The sequence below is a fragment of the Pelodiscus sinensis genome, chromosome 21, assembly GCF_049634645.1.
Source record: "Pelodiscus sinensis isolate JC-2024 chromosome 21, ASM4963464v1, whole genome shotgun sequence".
Classification (NCBI taxonomy): domain Eukaryota; kingdom Metazoa; phylum Chordata; order Testudines; family Trionychidae; genus Pelodiscus; species Pelodiscus sinensis.
In genome coordinates, this window is record NC_134731.1 from 14,671,893 (window position 1) to 14,692,839 (window position 20,947).

General features: G+C 46.2%; 1 protein-coding gene across 2 annotated transcripts in view; it reads right to left on the reverse strand.

Annotated features, from left to right (window-relative positions):
* Nucleotides 1-20,947, reverse strand: part of SMTNL2 (smoothelin like 2) — an 81,415-nt gene that overhangs the window by 5,401 nt on the left and 55,067 nt on the right. Inside the window, exons 3-8 of one of the 2 annotated variants that reach the window (XM_006113292.2) lie at nucleotides 19,855-20,100; nucleotides 18,807-18,869; nucleotides 14,694-14,769; nucleotides 8,287-8,457; nucleotides 7,051-7,168; nucleotides 3,061-3,212 (exon numbers count right to left, since the gene is read on the reverse strand). In XM_006113292.2, the coding sequence (XP_006113354.2) occupies nucleotides 3,061-3,212; nucleotides 7,051-7,168; nucleotides 8,287-8,457; nucleotides 14,694-14,769; nucleotides 18,807-18,869; nucleotides 19,855-20,100 (826 nt within the window). Of the gene's footprint in view, nucleotides 1-3,060; nucleotides 3,213-7,050; nucleotides 7,169-8,286; nucleotides 8,461-14,693; nucleotides 14,770-18,806; nucleotides 18,870-19,854; nucleotides 20,101-20,947 lie in introns of both variants that reach the window. The other variant, XM_006113291.2, reaches the window with a different exon arrangement.

Sequence of the window (20,947 nt, forward strand, 5' to 3'; positions counted from 1 at the left end):
AGACAGGTCCTTAGACAAATGTGACAACAGAGCCATCGGTTGACATTTTGATTGCCATATCTTCCCTCCTAACAGTATTTAACAAAGCAAAATAAATGTTGTTCTAAATAGACAATGGCAGTCTACTAAAACAAAACCAACTTGAGAGCCTGATCCTTAGTCACCCAAAAGTCAGGAGAAATTCAGTTCTTGAAAAGTGCCCATTGCAGAAAGGCAAGTACACAGGCTCATGCGGTGTAGCTAAGCCAGTAGCACAATGGCTCCATGTATGTTGCAAACATGCATAGCAGGACTGGTAAAAGAGCTTAGGTACAGCAGTCCACTTTACTCTCTCTCTCGAATGATAACACCACAATTAGTCTGCTCAGAAACCACTCACGTGCAGCCTCTTGACTGATGCAAATTTTACAATTGTTTTGCCACTTAATTTTGTGTTTATGTCACTGATCAACATAATTTGATGACAATGGAGGTGTCTTGCGCATACTTTGCCGTGACAGGCTTTCTGAGCCCCGGTCTATCACGGAGTTGTTTTGAAATAACAAGTGGAGCATACACACTATCAAGTCTATTATTTTGAAATAATAGCTCCTGATTTCCATGAGGAATAACGCTTATTTCAAAATAGCGGTAGTGTGGCTGCTCCACTGCTGCTATTTCAAAATAACTACTTCCCAGAGTCATTCAAAGTGATTACTCTGCAGTGCTTCTTGGGGTTCTAAGTCAAGGTAGCGCATCCACGTTAAGGAAGTCTGCCTCAGACTATTTTTGAGGCTTCCCTGTAGTGTGGACACACTATTCTGAAATCGTTATTTCAGGAGTTTTTATTTCAAAATAATTTCCTAGTGTAGACATGCCCTGAGAGGTGGGGGCAGGAGAATAATCTCTCACTGCAAATGTCGTTACAACAGCTACTCATGTTCTCTTGCAGGAGGGATGCCAAAGGCAGTCCTCCCACTTGCCAAGTTAGAGTACTGTAAATGTGAGTTGGACTGATGAATCACCATAGTATCACCATTCTTGGGATTGGTTTTTTTGGTTCCTGGTTCTAGATCCTGAACTTTTCAACTCAAAGGCAAAAAATCCTTGCTCTTGTTAAAGTTGGAGGTGCAGATCCCAAGCTATTAGGAAATCAGCCATTAGAGTCAATGGAGCAAGGCCAAATCAATGGCATTTGCCAACTGACAGGATCAGGTTGAGAGCCATTTTTAATTTTTAAGTGACCCGATTTTCTAAGAATGGAATAATGACTTCTTTTAAATCTAGTTTTCTTATAAGTCACCATATACAACCCAGCCTCCAGCTGTCTCAAGGAAAGTGCATGTACTCTGCTACATTCAAATTCAATAGGCTGGCAGCAGCTAAAAGTCATACAGTCTGATCTGTTTACTTTGTCATAGTTACTATTAATCCATCTTAAGTACATTTTTGTTATTTTCCAAATCTCAATTAATAACATTTATAAGGTCTAAGAGCTTTCCAAATGGGTATTTACATGGATTTACAAAAGCCACCTGTCAGGAATATTCAGTAATTACTGTCAGCAGAATTTGTAAAAGTTATTTTAACTTTTCCCCTCAAAGGACTAAGGGGAAACAATATCCAATTAGACAACAGCCCATGTTGACTTGAGCTACTGAATGGAAGTTCTATGATGTACAATAAAAAGATCAAGTTAAATCACGTGAAAGGGTTAACGTGAAAACCATGAATTTCCAGACCTAAAACAAGTGCATGAGAACTTCACGTCTGTGCATGTATCCACACTCTACAGACCCAGTCCTACCTCCCACAGATATCAGTGGCAAGGCTGCCATAGCTGTGGAAACAGTAGTCAGCTATTAGAAGCTTTGTATATGTCTTACTATATATTTTTGAAATGTCTGTCAGTCAATCTGTGAGTCCATTTGTTCATGAACTCTTCCTCAACAGTAAGAGCTAGAACCACCAAATTTGGTATATAACTTCCTCTTATCATAACTTAAAGGAAGGTCGGAGTTTAGTTGTGCCAAGACAATGGGATGTGCCTGAAATTTGATTGTTTCTCATAACATTGAAAGAGGGGTCTGGTAGGAGGGACAGTTATACTCCAGAATGACCACAGGGCAACAAGGGACCAGAAATGGAGACTAGGATAGCTATAACCGCATTGGGCCATTGGGGGCAGGGTGGAGAAAGGGACAGCTATCTACTATATATTTCAGAGAGTTTGTCTGTTTCTGGGTCTGTCTGTTCCCCAGACAGGGGACATGCACCACTCTCCTGGCTATGCCTGCTGCAACTGCAGCAGCCATGGAGAGGTGCTTCTCAAATAGCCCCAAGCTACTGCAATGAGAGAGGGCTGGGGCTGTCCTCTCTCCCCAGAACAGCCTGCATACTAAACCCCTCTTCCCCACCCTCACCCCGGAGCAGTGATTTAAATGAAGAAAAAGAAAACGTATTTGAGTTAAGAACCTGAGCAATGCCAGGTAAATCTTCCTCTCTCTCTCTGTGTGTGTGTGTGTGTGTGTGTGTGTGTGTGTGTGTGTGTGTGTGTGTGTGTGTGTGTGTGTGTGTGTGTGTGTGTGTGCGTGCGCGCGCTTTCTATTATAAGTGTTTGGCAGATACTCTGATGCTGAGTAATATGAGTGTTGAAGGGGAGATTTATTTCAAATAGTCCTGATGCTCCTAAATCCCTTGTGTATATAACAGCTATGGCTAAAATACTGTGGAACTCATCTGGTTGAGGAGAACTGAGTGCATGTGTATAGGGGAGAACTGGAGCAGACAGGCAAGTCTGAGTGCATGAATCCAAAGGACAGGCTAGGACACAGAGCCCTGGCAGTTCTTTGCAACGATTTATAAATTAATAGTCATCTGCGAAAAATGCATCTTTTTTTTTTATTCCTGAGCTGCTAGCTTTGTGATGTCTTGTCCTGTACAGTTTTATTTCCCTTTTCTGGCATAATAAGTGTGAGCTTGTGATGTAGGGTGTGAGAGAGAAATGCTTAAACTCTGGTGCCGCACAGTCTTGTGAGATTCAACTGGATGCACTTCACAGAGATCTAATGTGATACTCACTCAGCCATGGTGAAAGCCAGCTCAAAGTTCTGCTTGCGATTAGTGGGGTCAAGCGCATTATAGTCGAAGGCTTCGGGGAAGAAAGAATGCACCAGGGCACAAAATGCCATCCCGTCACTCCAACTCGAGGAGAAGTTCTGTAGATCAAGGTGCTGTCAGAATGCAAACAGAGCTTTATGGCTTTGTACAGAGCTGGCAACTGCATCTGTCTTTGCTCACTGGCTGTATTCTTGTTGTCTTACTCTTCAAAGGGAACATGCACAGTACTCCGTAGATCCCTTATGGGTTTTGCTTTTTCTTATCTGTACACCCATTATGTTCTTTGGGCAAAAGAGGAGAATTAGCATCATCCAAACCTTAGCCCTATAGAATAGTTGATAACCAGAGGATGGCATTTTGTTCTGCAGTGCTTAGTCCACTATATATTTGAGAGAGTCTGTTTGTCTGTTCAAGAAACCCTCCTAAATGGTAAGAGCTATTGTAACCGCCACTGAGCAGATTTGAACCTATGACCTTCGAAGCAGAGTATAGGAGCCTCTACCCTCAGAGCTAAAAACCAGCTAGCTCCCAGCCTGTGCTGTAGAGGTCTCTTGGTCTTAACTGTTGCTGTGGTCTAGGTACCACTTGCATTATTCAGTAACCACACTAGGTGTGTGGGTTACACTATGACCACCAAAGTTGGTATACAGCTTCCTCTTCTCATGACTTAAAGCAAGGTCAGGGTTTGGTTGTGCCAGGAAAATGGGATGTGCCTGGAATAGGATTGCTTTTCAGAAATCCATACAGAAAAGAGAATCACCAGACAGATGAAAGGGGCTCTCTGGGGGTGTCCCCCCACCATCCAGGACTGCTCCAGTCCCAAGCCTCCCATCTTCCAGGCGTCCTTTAGAGAGGGGGGAGCTGAAGTTCCCCCTCTCAGATTCATACGGGAACTCTGCTATCTGATCCCCTTTATCCAAGAGTGAGGGGAAAGTGCACGGTTCTCTGCATTCCTTACTCTGGCTGAGGAGCCCAGGGAGCAGACTTGCCCCAGTCAGGGACATGTAACCCTCCCATGGCTGTGCCCACTGGAGCTGCAGCAGCCAGGGAAAGGTGCTTCTCACCTGGCTCTAAGCTGCTTTGATGAGAGAGGGCGGGGTAGTTCTCTCTCCCAGAAGCAGCCTGCATACTGAACCCCTCGTCCCCAGGCCCACCCCAGCAGAATGATTTAAAGGAAGTGTGGATATTTACATTTTATTTTCCAAAACCAAAAATTAATTGAGTTAAGGACCTGAGCAACATCAGGTAAATCTTCTAATATTGTATAAAAAATAACACGTATTTGCTTCTTTTATATATATATATATATATATATATATATAAGGTAAAATTAGTGCTGACTTATACCTTGCCTCTCCCTATTAACCTTAAGGGGGTCGTCTGGAGATGAAGGAGGGGAGATTTTGACCCAGTGGAATAGTACACAGCATAGGACAGTGCAGAGCCTGGGTCTTTTACACTTACAACAAAGAACCAGAATCACTTTGGATTTGCACCCAAGTAACAAAACGGAATGGGACTCTTTTGCTTCCTGATGCTAGACTCTTTCCTAACAAACCAAAATCAAACTCTGACTACTATGATTATGGACGAATAGGATTTTGTCTACACTACAGCATTATTTAAAAATATCTAATTTCAAAATAGTTAATTAAAAATAGCTTATTTCAAAATAACGCATCTACACACAAAATGCATTTCAAAATAACATTTTTCTATTTTGAAATAGCGCATCCACACTGAGTGGACATTGAATCACATTTAAGGCTGGTTGGAACCAGTTCCAGCAGAGCATCAGGTCAGAAGTTACCTTGTGGCCAGGGCAGCTAGCAGGGCATCCTGGGAAGGGCTGGAGGCCCCCTATTTCGAGGTAAGCATCTACACAGCTCTTATTTCAAAATAGCAATTTCGAAATTGGCGCTATTCCTCATGGAATGAGGTTTACCAATTTCAAAATAAGCCCTCTGCTATTTCGAATTAATTTCGAAATAACGGAATGGCTGTGTCGACACTAGGAAGGTTATTTCGAAATAACTGCTATTATTTCAAAATAACTTTGCTGTGTAGACATACCCTGAGCGATTTTCATTTCTCTTGGATTATACCCTTGAGTTTCAAGTTAACTAAATATAATTGTTGTTGTTCTCAGAATAGAACTGTGGAATGGGGAGTCTTTTGTTCTTAAACATCTAGGAAATTATCCCTTTTCCTTCCTGCAGTTGCAGTAGGCAATGCAGTTTGATGCTATGGCCATGTCTTCACCACAGGGAAGATTGATGCTGCCGTGTCTGATCTTCCAGAGTAAACTCAGGGTACCCCATCAGTGCTGGTACTCCTGCTTCTCATGAGGACGAGGGGAAGTCAATGGGAGCGTGTGGAAACTTAAATTAAGGTATGTTGACTCCAGCCAAGTAATTAACGTAGTTGGAGTTGCGTATCTCAATTCAACCTTCCCCTAGTGTAGACCTGGCCTATGTAACATTAATGGAACCTCACACAGGCCAAATTCTCTTCTGTTACACTGAAGCAGTTCTATAGACATGAACATGCTGAAACCAAAGGAATTTAATCTCAAGTATTTAATATGATGGAACATCTCTAATTCCAATTTTCAGCTTGGAAATATGATGATCAAGGGGGGATATTATAGAGTTCTATAAAACCATGACTGGTCTGGAAAAAGTGACTGAAGAAGAGTTATTTGCTCTTTCGCATAACACAAGAATTAGGGGTCACCAAATGAAATTAATAGGTAGCAGGTTTAAAACAAAAGGAAGTATTTCTTCACACAATGCACAGTGAATCTGCAGAACTCCTTGCCAGAGAATGCTGTGAAGTCCAAAACTATAACAGGGTTAAAAAAAGAGCTAGATGAGTTCATGGAGGATAGGTCCATCAATGGCTATTAGGATGGGCATGAATAGTGTCCCAGATGTCTATGTCTCAGAAGCTGGGAATAGGCAACAGGGGAGGGATCATTTGATGATTGCTTGTTCTGTTCATTCCCTCGGGAGCACCTGGCATTGGTCACTGTCAGAAGACAGGATACTGGGCTGATGGACTTTTCATCTGACCCAGTATGGCCGTTCTTATGTGCAGTAAAGCAGTCTGGTCTACCAAAGTTACCTCGGTCCCCAGGTAACTGTACTATCGTGTAATCTCCAGCCTAATCCACATAATACTAGCTACTATATATTTGAGAGAGTTTGGGCATCTGTGTGTCTGTCTGTGAGTCCAGTTGTTCAAGAACTCCTCCTAAATGGTAAGAGCTAGGACCACTACATTTGGTATACAGCTTCCTCTTATCATAAGTTAAAACAAGGTCGGGGTTTGATTGTGCCAAGACAATGAGATGTGCATGGAATGCGACTGTTTCACATTAAACAGAAAGGGAAGGGTGTAATAGCAGGGACAGTTATACTGATGAATGTCCACCAGGGGCCAGCCGCCCACTGTGCCACATGGCCCCCATCACCTTGGGCCACCCCAGACCTGGGCAATGCCAGATAAGTCTTTTTGTATTTAATAAAGCAGTTATACTTTGCAGTAAAGGAGACATACATTGCAATTAGGAGAGAGTTTACAAATGTAAAATGAATTTTGTGAACACACACAATTTAGATCTCAGTCCAGCAAAGCAATGAGAGTCAGTTTTTTAAAAATATTTCGGTACCTACTTCTTATGGTAAGCTGATGCCTAAATATTTTAGACAATCTAGCCCTTACTCATTAACTTCAAGGATGTGAGTATCTTTGTGACTTTAAATGAACTAAATAACACACATGTAATTTATACCCATATCACTGGAGTCCAGTGATAAATGTAACCTCATTGGCTAGTGTAGCCACTAGCTGCAGAACACGCTTGAGTACAGTTTCTCTAGAAGTACTAAAAGAAATTCCTGTAAAGAACTAAAATGGAACACACTACAAGCAATAAGGCCTTCTCACCTTGTATCCTATGGTTTTGGAGCGACACCAGTCCAGGAGAATCTGCTTAATACTGCTTGCGCTGGCAACCCCAAAACTCTGTGACCTCTTCAGCTTTGCTTTGGACTCTCCTTTTCCTCTACAAGCAGAAAAGGGAGAAAACCTTGACTAGAGAAAACAAACCCTAACACCTTCACATAAGCGTCATGCACGGACAGACAGTAACTAACCCATAAGTACAAGGTTTCTTTTGCCACCTCTTGCCAATGTGCTATATGAGGCATGTAGAGGGTGAAATTTTGGCCCTAAAGGGAAAATCCTATTAATTTCAAAAGAGTCAGGCTTTCCCCTCTAGTTTGTTTTTTCAGGACAAACATTATGAGGCAAGGACCATGTTCTCTAAGCACATTGCACTGTTGACTCTCAATGACAATATAAGGTTGACATTTGTGTCCTTTCATGAGCCATCCAGGAGGAGGTTTTCATAACACTCCCTTCTCAACAACACCTGCTAGGACAGTTGAGTGACTGTATAACAGCTAGAGCTCAGAATTTCCTAGCGACTGCCCTTTTTGAGGTTGACATACTCCCGACATTACTGGATCTCCATTCTCAGTAGAAGGTGTTCACCAAGCGCTTGAGACAGGACCCACTGGAAATTCTCCTGCTGATTTCAGTGGAGCTGAAAAAGGCCCCACATTCCCTTTGCTCAAATCTCCAAAGTTGTGTCTAGACTGGCAAGTTTTACCGCAAAATCATCTGCTTTTGCGGAAAAACTTGCCAGCTATCTACACTGGCCGCTTGAATTTCTGGAAAAGCACTGACGATCTGATGCAAGATCGTCAGTGCTTTTCCGGAAATACTATGCTGCTCCCGTTTGGGCAAAAGTCTTTTTCCGAAAGACTTTTGCGCAAAAGTGCCAGTGTAGACAGCACAGTAGTGTTTTCTGCAAAAAAGCCCCGATCGCGAAAATGGTGATCGGGGCTTTTTTGCGGAAAACCGCGTCTAGATTGGCCATGGACGCTTTTCCACAAAAAGTGCTTTTGCGGAAAAGCATCCTGCCAATCTAGACATGCTTTTCCGAAAATGCTTTTAATGGAAAACTTTTCCGTTAAAAGCATTTTCGAAAAATCATGCCAGTGTAGATGTAGCCCAAGTGTCAAGGTCCCTCAACTATAAGCCATTAGTGGAGTGTTTTCCCATGAGTGAGCCCCTTTGGAAGCAAGAGGATGCGGCAGGGACTAAGGAGTGACATACTTCCCACTGTCCTGCTCAAATTTCTCGAAGAGAGCTTTCCTGGCCTGCGTTCCTGAAGTGCGTGGCAGCGTCTGAGACCGCACCAGTTCTCGCCTCCTTTCCACTTGACGATGTACTGCCGGTGGCGGAGACCGGGATTTGGGTGGCACATCATGGAAACTGTCAGCAGTGCTGCTGAAAGATAACACCAAAAACACACTAAGCTACAGTACCTGGAACACTGGCTACTATATAAAGCACCAAGATCAGTTACAGTGAAACATCAGCAATCCAAACACACGGAATAAACATTTTCACAGTACGTGAATAACTTAACCGTCTGAGTCTCATTTTCAGAAGTAACTTGGGTATTTAGTAATAACATTTCTTCTAATTTTTTCCATCCGTGTGCAGAATAAATTGTACTATATGCCCCAAGATATGTGCAGATGTGCACCACTAATAGGAACACATGCTGCTGGCTGTGGGCACCCTGCTAATCAGCTGATCAGTATTTAAATCTTTCCTGGATAGCTACCCAAGTGCTCGGGTTATAGGGAACACTGTCTAGGAACCTCAATCTGACTGAAGAGCTATAGGATATGGATAGCAAAAGGGCAGATTTCAAAGGATATTTAGATGCCTAACGCCCATTGAAATTAATGGAGTTAGGTACATAAATAAATAACTAGGTCTAAATCACTTGTGAAAATGGGACTTAGCCATCTAAGCCAGGCATTACAGGGCAACTCCTCAATCCCTTGAATCTAAGCATTAGGCACGTAAGGTCTGAACCCTCCATTTCCAATGAGATTTATGCCTTTAAGGGCATAAGTCACATTATAAAAATGCTTTTGGGGCTATTAAGTCATTCATACAAAATCCAGTCTTTGGCTTCAATAAATCAGCCTGGCTCCGCTGCTTCTAATGGACCCAGACCAATTTATACTAGCAGGCCAGTTGGATTATATATCACTTTGCACTTCTATTTGAGGTTCCCCAAGCACTTGCCAAACCATAGTGATTTAAGCTACATAGTACACATGGGAATAAAGGTGTGTTACCACCTTTTCCAACAGGGGGAAACTGAGGCACAGAGTGTGGCACTGACTGTCTCAAGATTGCACATTATACAGAGCACAGCTGTGAATTAAACCCAGATCAACTGACTTCAAGCCTCATGTATAAATCCCACAATGATCATTCTTCCATGACCTAGCCACCAAAGAGCTGGTATAGCATCCATACTTATTAGTTCATAAGAAATTTAAAACCCCGGGCAAGATATTTTCAGGGCAGATGCAAGTCCAATTTAAGTGCTCCTCTTTTTTTTTATGAGGTTTTGCATGCTGAGTATCCCTTGATATTGCTGCAGTAATTGTGATACTGTGTAATCCTACACTAAACGGTGACTTTGAGTTAATCACAAAGGCGTGATAGTCAGCCTTTGGGAAGGAAAGCAAAAAGTCACAGTATGCTCTGCAAGGAGTTAAGAAATTTCAATCTGTAAGAGAAGCTATGGGCCTGTCAAACTAAGGATGTTTGATAGGGGTCATGCGTTCAAGTGCCAAAAATAGACCCAGAAGAATAACTTTTAAACAGCTGAGTGCTTTAAAAGGAGCTTTCAGGGGCCCAGACATGGCTATTAAAGGGTAACTCAAGCTTTTTACATCCCACATGTGCTCGTTCATGCTGGGTTTAGACCAGGGTTATCAATGTGGCACTGAATAGCAAGGTTCTGAACATGGTGTCTTCTGACAGTGAGGTTTGTGTGACTGTGGAACACTCCGTGCATGGAGACACAGGTCACTAGCCCAGCTAAAGCACAATAAAATATACAGCACGGAACAATCCTGCACTGAGTGGGGGAACAGGCTAGCTCAAGAGTTACCAAACTGGTTTGGTACCGAGTATGGAGATGGGAGCCGTATGTCTGAGAACCTTACACAGAGTAATAGACTTAACTATGCAATACTTATGTAAAGTAGAAAAGTATTGTTAACCCAATTTACAGGAAGGATGCTACAGAGTTGGTCGGCTACCTATGACTCACTAGGGAGCCAGATATGGCTCTTCTGGAGCCCCAACTCAGCCCCTTCCCCCCCAGCTCCCCTTACAGCCCACCACAAGACTGGAACACCAGCACTGGGGGACAGGGGAGGAGGAAGAGAAAGCCCCGAGCCTCCCCGCTGGATCTGACATGTGAACTGAAAAGGGCTCAGTGCGCTGTCATTTTCCTTCCCCAGGACACACTTTTTGAGGGCTTCCCCTGCAAATCCTTCCTGGAGGCTTCCTTCCAGCAAATGGGAGCAGCAGGAGGCCATGTTACATGGTGCCTGTGATATGGCATGAAAACAAATAAGTGCCCCCCAGCACCCCCAATCCCTCACTCCCCAGACCAGGCAGCCTGTCCCCAGCCTGCTCCCCCCAGGCCAGGCAGCCTGCCCCCAGCCTGCTCCCCGCTGCATTCACTGCTAGATCAAGCATCCTCTAGAGATCATCCCTGACAGATATTTATCTAACCTGCTCTTAAATATTTCCAATAAGGAAGATTCCAAACTTCCCTAGGCAATTTATTCTAGTGTTTAACCACCCTTACAGTTAGAACATTTTTCCCAAAATAGCTGTTCTGCCTCTATTGAAGCAGCTCCGTATTTCAAAATAGATTTTGAAATGGTGGTCAGCTTATTCCGATGTCCCGGTAACCTTCGTTCCATGAGGGTTAAGGGGAATTTTGGAATAGTGAGTTATTTTGAAATTTGGCGCTGTCTGAAATAAGCTATTTTGAAATACACTCAAAATAAGCTACACAATTTGTGTAGCACAGATTGTGTAGCTTATTTTGAGCTAAGGGTGCTGTGTAGACGCACCCCTAATGATCAACCAAAACCTCCCTTGCTGCAATTTAAACTCACTGTTTCTTGTCCTATCATCAGGTGTTACAAATAGTTTTTCTCCCTCCTCCTTGTAACACCCGTTTAGGTATTTGAAAGCTATTATGTCCCTCCTCAGTCTTCTCTTTTCCAAACAAACTCAGTTCTTTCAGTCTTCCCTCAAGGTCATGTATTCTAGACCATTAATCATTTTTGTTGCTTTTCTCTGGATCTTCTCCAATTTCTCCACATCTTTCATGATATGGGGCCCAGAACTGCACACAATACTCCAATTGAGTATTAATCAGTGCAGAGTAGAGCAGAATTATTGTGTGTGTCTTGCTCACAACACTCCTGTAAATACATCCCAGAATGATATTTGCTTTTTTACAACAGTGTCACACTGTTGACTCTCATTTAGCTTGTGGCCCGCTATGACCCCTAGATTCCTTTCTGCCATACTCCTTCCTAGACCGTCACTTCTCACTTTGTATATGTGAAATTGATTGTTCCTCCACTTAGGGACTTTGCATTTGTCCTTATTGAACTTCATCCTATTTACTTCAGACCATTTCTCTAGTTTGTCCAGATCATTTTGAATTATAATCCTGTGCTCCAAAAGCACTTGCAACCCCTCCCAGCATGGTATCATCCGCAAGCTTTTTAAGTGTACTGTCTATGCCAATATCTAAAGTCATTGATGAAGATATTAAACAAAACTGGTCCCAAAATGCATCCCTATGGAACCCCACTTGTTATGCCCTTCCAGCATGATTGTGAAGCATTGATAACGGAGAATGGTTATCCAACCAATTAGTCACCCACCTTATGGAATTTCCCACTTTTCTGGGATTTGTCTTTACTGTTAATTTGCATGATAAACCAATCTCAGCCTAAGCATTATCATGAACTTGACTGTTCCTTTGGAAATGGGCTTAAGCAATGGGCTTAAATTGCAGCAAGGGAGGTTTAGATTGGACATCAGGAAAAGCTTCCTGTCAGGGTGGTTAAACACTGGAATAAATTGCCTTGGGAGGTTGTGGAATCTCCATCACTGGAGACATTTAAGAGAAGGTAAGGCAGACACCTGTCAGGGATGATCTAGATCAGTGGTCTCCAACCCTTTTACACCCAAGATAACTTTTTAAATGACAAACCAAGCCAAGATCTACTGCCCCGCCCCTCCCTTGAAACCCACCCTCTCTATTCTCCTCCTCTCCATTACTTGCTATCCCCAATCCTTATACTGCTGCTTTTTTTAAAAAAATTCTTCTGTAGGAAGAGGTTTTTCCAACATTTGGCCTGTCTAGACTGGACCAAATGTCAGAAAAAAAACCTTCTTTTGGAAGCCCCCTTATTCCTCGTGGAAAGAGGAATATAGGGGTGACCGAAAGAGCATGTTTGCTCTTCCACTCAGAAAAGCGGAAGAACAAACGCAACCCTGGATGCAGAAGAGTTTTTCTGGGATATCTCCAGAATCCTGAAAAACTCCTACAGTCTAGCTGGACCCTCGCTGGGTTGAGACAGGATGTGTAGTCTCTGGGGTGGGAATGAGGGATTTGGGGGTGAGAAGGGGTGAGAGGTGCAAGCTCTGGGAGGAAATCTGGATACAGGAGGAGGTGGAGAAGGGGACACTGGCTCGGGGAGGGGGCTCCAGGCCGGGCAGTGTTGGAATACTAAGCAAGCCAGAGACTTGCGGATGTGAGGTTGCAGGAATTTGGGTTGGAGTATGTGAGGGGCTCAGGGCAGGGGGTTCCAGTGTAGGATAGGCTCAGATCTAGAGTTTGGGGTAAAGGGGGGTACAGGAGTGTCATGATAGTGTGGCCAGATGGGGGCTTGGCCCCAATTGGGGGTTTGTTGGCCAGGCTTCATTTTTAAATAAAATACTATGTCAAACACAAAAAGTTTCTGCATTGTCTTTATTTATGAGAATGTCAGGGAACCTGCCTTGATTCAGGGATCATGACCCATAGAAAAGTCATTCGGGAGCAGGGGACACAGTACTGGGGAGGGGTGCTAGTGGGTTCTGGGGCAGGGAACAGGGTGCCGATGGGGCAGGGTGCCAGAAGGACAGGTTTCTGCAGCAGGGGACAGGGTGCTGGGGGGGGGGGGGGGAGAGGACAGGTTTCTGCAGAGGGGAGCAGGGGGACAGGTTTCTGTAATGGAGAAGGCAGGGGGACAGGTTTCTGCAGTAGGGGACAGGGTGCCAGTGGGGACTGGTTTCTGCAAAGGGGAGCAGGGGGACAGGTTTCTGCAGTAGCAGACAGGGTGCCAGAGGGAACTGCTTTCTGCAGGGGAGGCAGGGTGCCAGGGGGGCAGGTTTCCGCAGAGCGGGAGCAGGGGAGAGGGAACAGGAGGGCGGGGGACAGGTTTGGGGCAGGGGAGAGGGATCAAGGTTCGGGGGCAGGGAGTCCCCTACACTAGCCATGGAGGGAAGCTTCCGTCACGCGCTCCCTCCGGGGTCGACCCTCCTCCCCCCCCCGCGAAGGAAGGAAGCCCTTTTGCGTGCCTCTGCCGGGCCTGACCCCCCCCCCCCCCACTGAGCAGGGAAGCCCACTCAGGGGACCCCTCGGGGGCGACCCCTCCCCCCACACGTGCCTGTCCCGGGCCCGAAACCCCCACGCATGCCTGCCCTGGGGCTATCACCCGCCCCCCACGGCACAGGATAACCCCGTGCGCGCCTGCCCTGGGGCCAACACCCCCCCCACCCCATGGCGCAGGGAAAGCCCGCACGTGCCTACCCCGGGGCCAAAACACCCCCCTTACCCCCCGCGTGTGCCTGCCCCGGGCCCAAAACCCCCACGCGTGCATGTCCTGGGGCCAACACCCCCTCCTCCCCCCATGGTGCAGGGAAACTCTGCTCGTGCCTGCCCCAGGGCCGAAACACCCTTCCTTCCCTCCCATGCGCGCCTGCCCTGGGGCCGAAACACACTCCCTCCCACCCCCCCGGCAGCACAGGGAAACCCCACGTGCATCTGCCCCCAGGACAACTCATGCCTCCTGCACCAGTGCAGGAAATTCACCATGCTCCTCTTCCGGAGCCAGGGCCCCCTCCCGCAGTGCACCTGGCAAAGCAGCCAGCGCACTTCTGGAACTCCCGGAAGTGGCGCTAAGCTGCGGGACTTCTGTCCACCCGCGGGAAGCCAGCACTACCTCCATTTTCACTGGAGGTAAGTACTGGGGCTTCTCAGGGGTGGGTGGAAAATGGGGGTGGGGGGAGAGTCCGGACGCCTCGCGATTGACTGGTTGAGGCCTTGCGATCGACCAGTCGATCACGATAGGCCTGTTGGTGATCACGGATCTAGATGGTGCTTGGTCCTGCCGTGAGGTCCCTTCCAGTTCTAGTATAGTATTCTATAAAATCTGCAGGATCTTTCTCTGTTCTGGTCCCTAGTTCCTTTTGCTCCTCTCCATCCCCCACCCACTGAGACACTCAAACCACTAGGACCCACCTGGTCTGGCTGCCAGGACGAGTCAACAGAAGGCCTCTGCATTTAGGCTCCATCAAACACACTCAGAAAAAGTCTCAGTAAAAGAGCCAAGGAAAAGTCCTACCTTTCACTAGCTTTGGTTCCACTAGTCAGTCCATAGCTTGCAGCTGACATACACTTTGTGACAGATGTGCTTTTCTCTGTGTAAACAGCAAGAGAAACAAGATGCATCAACGTTGAAAGTATTTTCTCTCCTTCCCCCACATGTTTTTAATCTATTTCCTGACATGTGGCTGCACATTTATTCTTACTCACAGCAATGAAAAGTTGCAGATTTCGCTATGAAAGACCTGTGCCAGCATGAGCTAATGATCTCCTGCAGAGAGATTCTCCCCACTGTCCCAGGCATTAGACCCTACTACAATCGCACAGAAGGAAGAGGCCACAGGACAATTTCCCTGCTGCAGACAATGTATTGGAACTAGACAGGCAGGCCTATACTGGCCCTCTCCCAGCTCCAGAGCACAGTGCATGCTGGAGATGGAGCCAGGGCATGCCAGGGTCTAGATCACAGACTGCTATGGTCATTCTGGCAAACCATAACCTGCCCTGAGGAAGCTGACAGGATTTAAAGCAGACCCCTCCAAGTCACTTTCGTCCTACCAAGGGCTATTTCAGCCCCCAAAGCAACCCGAGTTCATCAGGGTGCAAAGGTGGCTTTTGGCCAGCTATGCCCCTGTCTCTCCCGGCATTGCCACTTCTGTGTCATGCCCTCTGCAGGCACAGCACAGGGTCTGCGCCCACTTCAGAACTTGTGCTCAGGAATGAAGCGCAGGCTCCCCCCAGCATTAATGCTCTAAAGGGCTAGTTCTCTTCTCACATGGGCTTCACCTGTGTGTAGCTCCCCTGATCTGATTACTCACCGGTACTGTAAAGCAGCGTTTCCCAAACTATGGGCCGCAGCCCGCTACCGGGCCGCGGGAAAAAAATACCAGGCCTCAGCGTGACTGCCAGGGTGTTCTGGGCTCCCAGACTGCCCGTGCAGCGCCGGGTTCCCCAAGCCCTCAGCCGGGCTGGGCGGATGCAGCCGTATGTTTCAGGCTCCCGGCAGAGGCATAGTGAGGGTTACCAGGTGAGCTCTTATTGCTGGCTGTGGAGGGAGGAGAGGGGGTTGGATATGGGAAGCAGGGTTGGGGCAGTGGAGCTGCCCGGGGGAGATAGGGAAGGGAACCGGCCGGCGGAAGCAGGGCTGGCCGGGGGGGCGGAGCAGTGGGGCTGGCCAGGGGAGATCGTGGGGGCGGGGAGGAGGAACCAGTTGGCAGAAGCAGGGCTGGCCGGGGGGGGGGGGGCAGGAGCAGTGGGGCTGGCGAGGGGAGATCGCGGGGGATGGGGGGAACTGGTTGGCGGGGGCAGTGAGGCTGGCTGGGGGAGATCGGGAGAGAATCGGCTGGTGGGGACAGCGGGGCTGGCCCAGGGCGGGGGACAGGGGAGGTGGGAGACGGTGGGGGGGGGAGAAAATCGGCCAGCGGGGAGCGGGACAATTCAGGGCACACGCAGATCCTGAATAAAAATTTTAAAACAGTGCCTTTTAAATATCCCCACTGCTGACAGTGAGGTTTAAAGGCACTACAGTGTGTCAGAATGGAGAGAATCTGGGGCATTCACCATCCGGAATGAGAATATGGATAAAAAAATTCCAAAGATGGTGTCAGCTTTCTGAAAATAAATGAGCCCCTTTTCAATACACGATGTGGTGGTGCAGGGTTTTATTGGATTACAGTCCATTTTTCCAATCCATATTCCCTTAACTTGCTGGTAAGAATGTTGTGGGTGGCCGTATCAAAAGCTTTGTTAAAGCTGGCCCTGGGAGCTTTGGGAGGACCCAAAACAATGTATTTGCATATTCGTCATTTGCTTAATGAATATGCAAATGAATGTTACCGGTCCTCCGGAAGCTCGTGAATGGATTTACTGGTCCCTGTGTCAAAAAGTTTGGGAACCCCTGCTGTAAAGGAAAGGGCATGTGGGCCGTAGGTTTTCAAACGCAAACTTAACTTCACTTTGAAAACTGAAATGTGCAGATCCTTCTTCTCAGGGTTAATTCCTGGACTGGGAAGGGACAACTTTTCCTTTCCCAGAGCTGATCTGGATCCTCACCCAGCACCTGGAGGCCGTGGGCGAACCCTTGTGCTAAGACTGGAATGTGTATTCTAGGCTGCGTCGTTTCTGCCTCCCTGTTGAACTGACAATGCAAATCAGTTCCAAGTGGCATTGTTAGCCACTTGATGATGGGAACTCAGGAGATGTCTGGACAGAGCTCACGTCATTTGTTTAGACATGAATCAAGAATCTGAAGCATTTTGTCCTTCTGCACATCCCTGCATTGAAGAAGCTGGGAGGGGTCTAAAAGAAAAGTTTCCAAACCATGGTGTTCATCCTTAAGGCTCTGGCAATGCATTGACTTGCCATGGCAGTAGAAGTCACACAGCTAGTGCATTGAAACAGCCATTTCAGTCTTCTATGCAGTGTGGCTGCTGTACCAAAGCAGCTCCATTTAGCAGCCTTCGTTATATGTACCAGGGTTTATTCTGCCTTCATGGAAATGCCACCCATATTAAAGTCCTTTCCCACCAGCTCTCCAGGCTGCAACTTCACACAGTCCTTACTCCTGCCATGCTCCCCACAGCTAAGGCATCTGGCCATTCTTGCCTCCTGAAAATCAAGTTTGCCCCAGTGTACAGTAAAGAATGCAAAACCCAGTCAGATATGGTAACACCATGGTCTCAGTGCTAGACAAACCATCAGAAGGTTTCCTTCTAGGAGAGTGTTCATTGATTTTCCACAGACAACAAGCAGGGGTGGAATATCCAAAATAAACCGTAAGTTTTACTTTCTTCTGAGTGGATCATCCTAAGGGTCTGTGAAACCAAACTCCAGTGGCAAATTACTTCAGGAGCATGTCTACACAGCTAAGGGTGTGCCCAAGGACAGGCCTATACAAGACCCAGAGTTCAGCGTAAGGTGCGCGACTCAAACTACATAAATAATGTTGCTGGCGTCAACGGACCTTAAGCCAAGCTTGGCACCATCTTCACAATGGGAGGCTGATGGGAGCAAATACTCCCGTCAGCTTCCCTTCTTCTTGTGAGGAGCACTGGCACTGATTGGAGCTACCCTCAGCATTTGATTTAGAAGATCTTTACTAGACCCACTAAATCAAACCCCAGAAGATTGATCTCTGGTGTGGCAAGTGGAGTTGAGGCCCTAGTTAGCCTACCAGAGTGCTCTGGAATCCAGCTAACACAGGTGAACAATAGCAGAAAAGACAGCAGTGCAAGTTCAAGACTGCCAGGGACCCTGGATAAATGCTTGGCGGGCTCGCCAGCTCCAAAGCTGACATGGCACTATCTACACTGCTGCTGTTGCCTGCAGTCGCTGGATTCAAACTAGTGTGGTAGGCCAGCCCATGAACAGCTTTTGCTGTGTAGACATCCCATGAGTCTGACTGGACCATTTGCCCTTTGCTGAGAATTGCTTTATTGACTCTCACTGAAATCAATGGAAAGACTCTCCCTGACTTCAGTGGGATATCTCCATGCAGCCCTGTCAACAGAACCAAATCAAATTCAAGATTAGCAGATAGACAAACCCGACTTGCAGACAGGGGGCCAGATCTGAACTCCCAAACCCTGCAGCATTGGCTACCTGTTACTATTTAGCACAGTAATGTAGGTGGTGGTGTGATGTAGTGGGGGGCTCTCTGCTCTGTAACCCGGTGTCCCCCGGCGCTGTGATGTGTGATTCCCACTGACTCACCCACATATGGATTAGCCCAGACACCTAGGCCCAGCCTGACCAGATAACAAAGCGCTTCCCAGGGAGAGAGACAAAGGGAGGGAGGCAGAGCCCAACACCAGGTTTTGGGGGAAGGGGCAGTTGCTGGCTGGGAATCATGAAGGAAACAACCTAAGTTGAAGGCTGAGGGTCTGGGGGGTGAGGAGGGGAGAATGAACCTCCTAACCAACCCAAGGGGCCTGAGGCATCCTGGCCCTGACTCCTGTAACCACATCACGTCTATGCTGTGCTGTATCCTGGAGAACCAATAAACCCTCTCTATCCTATTGGCTGGCGGAGTCTGTTCTTGCTGCTACGGGGCTGCAGGATCAGGAGGAACCCTGACTCGCCGTCACAGTTGGTTATACCCACCAGGCTGAAAGACAGGGAAAATAACACCCACCAGCAGAGACGGATGTGCCCACTGTTCTCACAGAACTTGAATTCCAGGTCTTCATAGCAGTCACTGAAAAGCCAAAAAGAAAAGAGCATTTGGCTTGTTTCTTTGTTTTCATCAACGGGCAGGCAGAAAGGAGGGACTTTTTTTTTTATTTAAATTGACTCAGTTTCTCTTGTGTCCAGACTCAGGGGTTTTTTCGAAAAAAGTAGCCTTTTTTCGAAAAAACTTCACCTGCGTCTAGACTGCAGCCGTGTTCTTTCGAAATTAAATCGAAAGAACGCGGCTTTTCTTTCGACGGTGGTAAAGCTCATTCCACGAGGAAGAACGCCTTCTTTCGAAAGTGCTCTTTCGAAAAAAGGCATTCTTGAAAGCAAACAGGGCTTTTTAGAAAGAGAGCATCCAGACTCGCTGCATTCTTTCGAAAAAGTGGCTTGCTTTTTCGAAAGTTCCTCATGCAGTCTAGACGCTCTCTTTCGAAAGAGGCTTGCAGTCTAGACATAGCCCTGCTGACAATGAGGCTGGACCCTCCTTTTACAAATCAGGAGTAAGTATCTCCACTGGAGTCATTCCATCAGGGTCAGACTCCTATTTTCTAACCCACTTTTGTCAGGACTCCTTTGTTTTATTCTGGGCCACACTGCTCGCTTCTTGTTGAACTCCCTGCACCTGGGTTTCCTCATCTTTAAAAGAGGAGCAACAAAACCTTCTTCATAGGGAAGTTGTTGTGAACAAACCATTGAGCCTGATCCCAAAACTACTGTAGTCAATGGAAAGACTTTTACTGGTTTCAGCTGGCTTTGAATTGGGTTCTTTATAACCCCAAATGGGAGCAATGTCAATGTAAAATCTCCAGTGTGTAACTTAGGCTCAAATAAACTGGACTATAAACATCATGGCTACTAACCTTTGTATGACGTGCACTTGAGAAAAGAACACTGAATAGTGTGAACAGGAATCAAATTATATCAGCTTGTTTAATTTAATTTATTTATTTAAAAACAGGCCTGGCTTTGGTGAGCAAATTATTTTCATGTCTAGAAATTTATTTTACCTGATTGGTTGGAAGTTTTCATCACAGCCTCATTCTGGCTCCTGCTCTGCCCTGTCAGGCCACTGGTAGCATTACTAGTTCCTGATAAGATAGAGGAGGTTTCTCCAGAAAACTTTTCTGACACTCTTGTTATTGCAGTAACAGGGAGGTGGGGCATCCGTAAGGTTACTGCAGGGGCATGTGCTTCAGGAGAAGAGTTTGACATGTGGAGGGAAGCAGTCACTTCCTCAGCGACTTTTGCCTGTCCTAAGGTATTAAAGAAAATGAGAGAGAAATATTTTTATTGACAGCTATTTTTAAAAATACAAAACAATTTCTATGCACAATGACTTTATTTAATTTTATTTTAGGAAACTGGAATAACAATCAACTTTTCCCCTAACAGACTATGTGACTTATGTTTGATTGCGCAGATTCCAATACAAATGAGCAGTAACTGATCATATTCTATTTTTTAAGATTCTTAATTAGAAAAGCTATTTTAGATGACTATTCCAACTATGTTTCCTTTTAGGGCCACTATGTCCAGCACCTACTGCTGGGGATTTGGATTCAGGACTCCTTTGTTCTTCTTTGGTTCACTTAAATCATCTGTGCCTCAGTTTCTCTTTTTCTGAGAAAGAGATAAGACCTTTCCCAAAGGTGGTGAGAGTTAATTAATAGTTTAACTGTTAATGCATGGACAGGAAGGCATTTAGAATACAAAGTCCAGTTATCAGTAATCGGAAGTCATGCTGATGACGGGTCTTAGGTCCAAACAAGTTAATGGGACTACTCATTGGTAATAGTATTCTAGTATTCTAATAGGTAATAGAATTAAGCATATGATTAGGATACTGCGGTACAATGAAGGAAAACTGGGTTTATTTCATCTGCAGAAGAGAAGAGTGAGGGGGGATTTGAGAGCAGCCTTTAGCTACCTGAAGGGAGGTTCCAAAGAGGATGCAGAGAGACTGTTCTCAGTAGTGACAGATGGCAGAACAAGAAGCAATGGTCTCAAGTTACAGTATGGGAGGTCTAGGTTGGATATTAGCAGGGGTGGATGAGAGTGCCGCGGGGCCCAGGGCAGCGCCGCGGGGCCCCCCTTTGACAC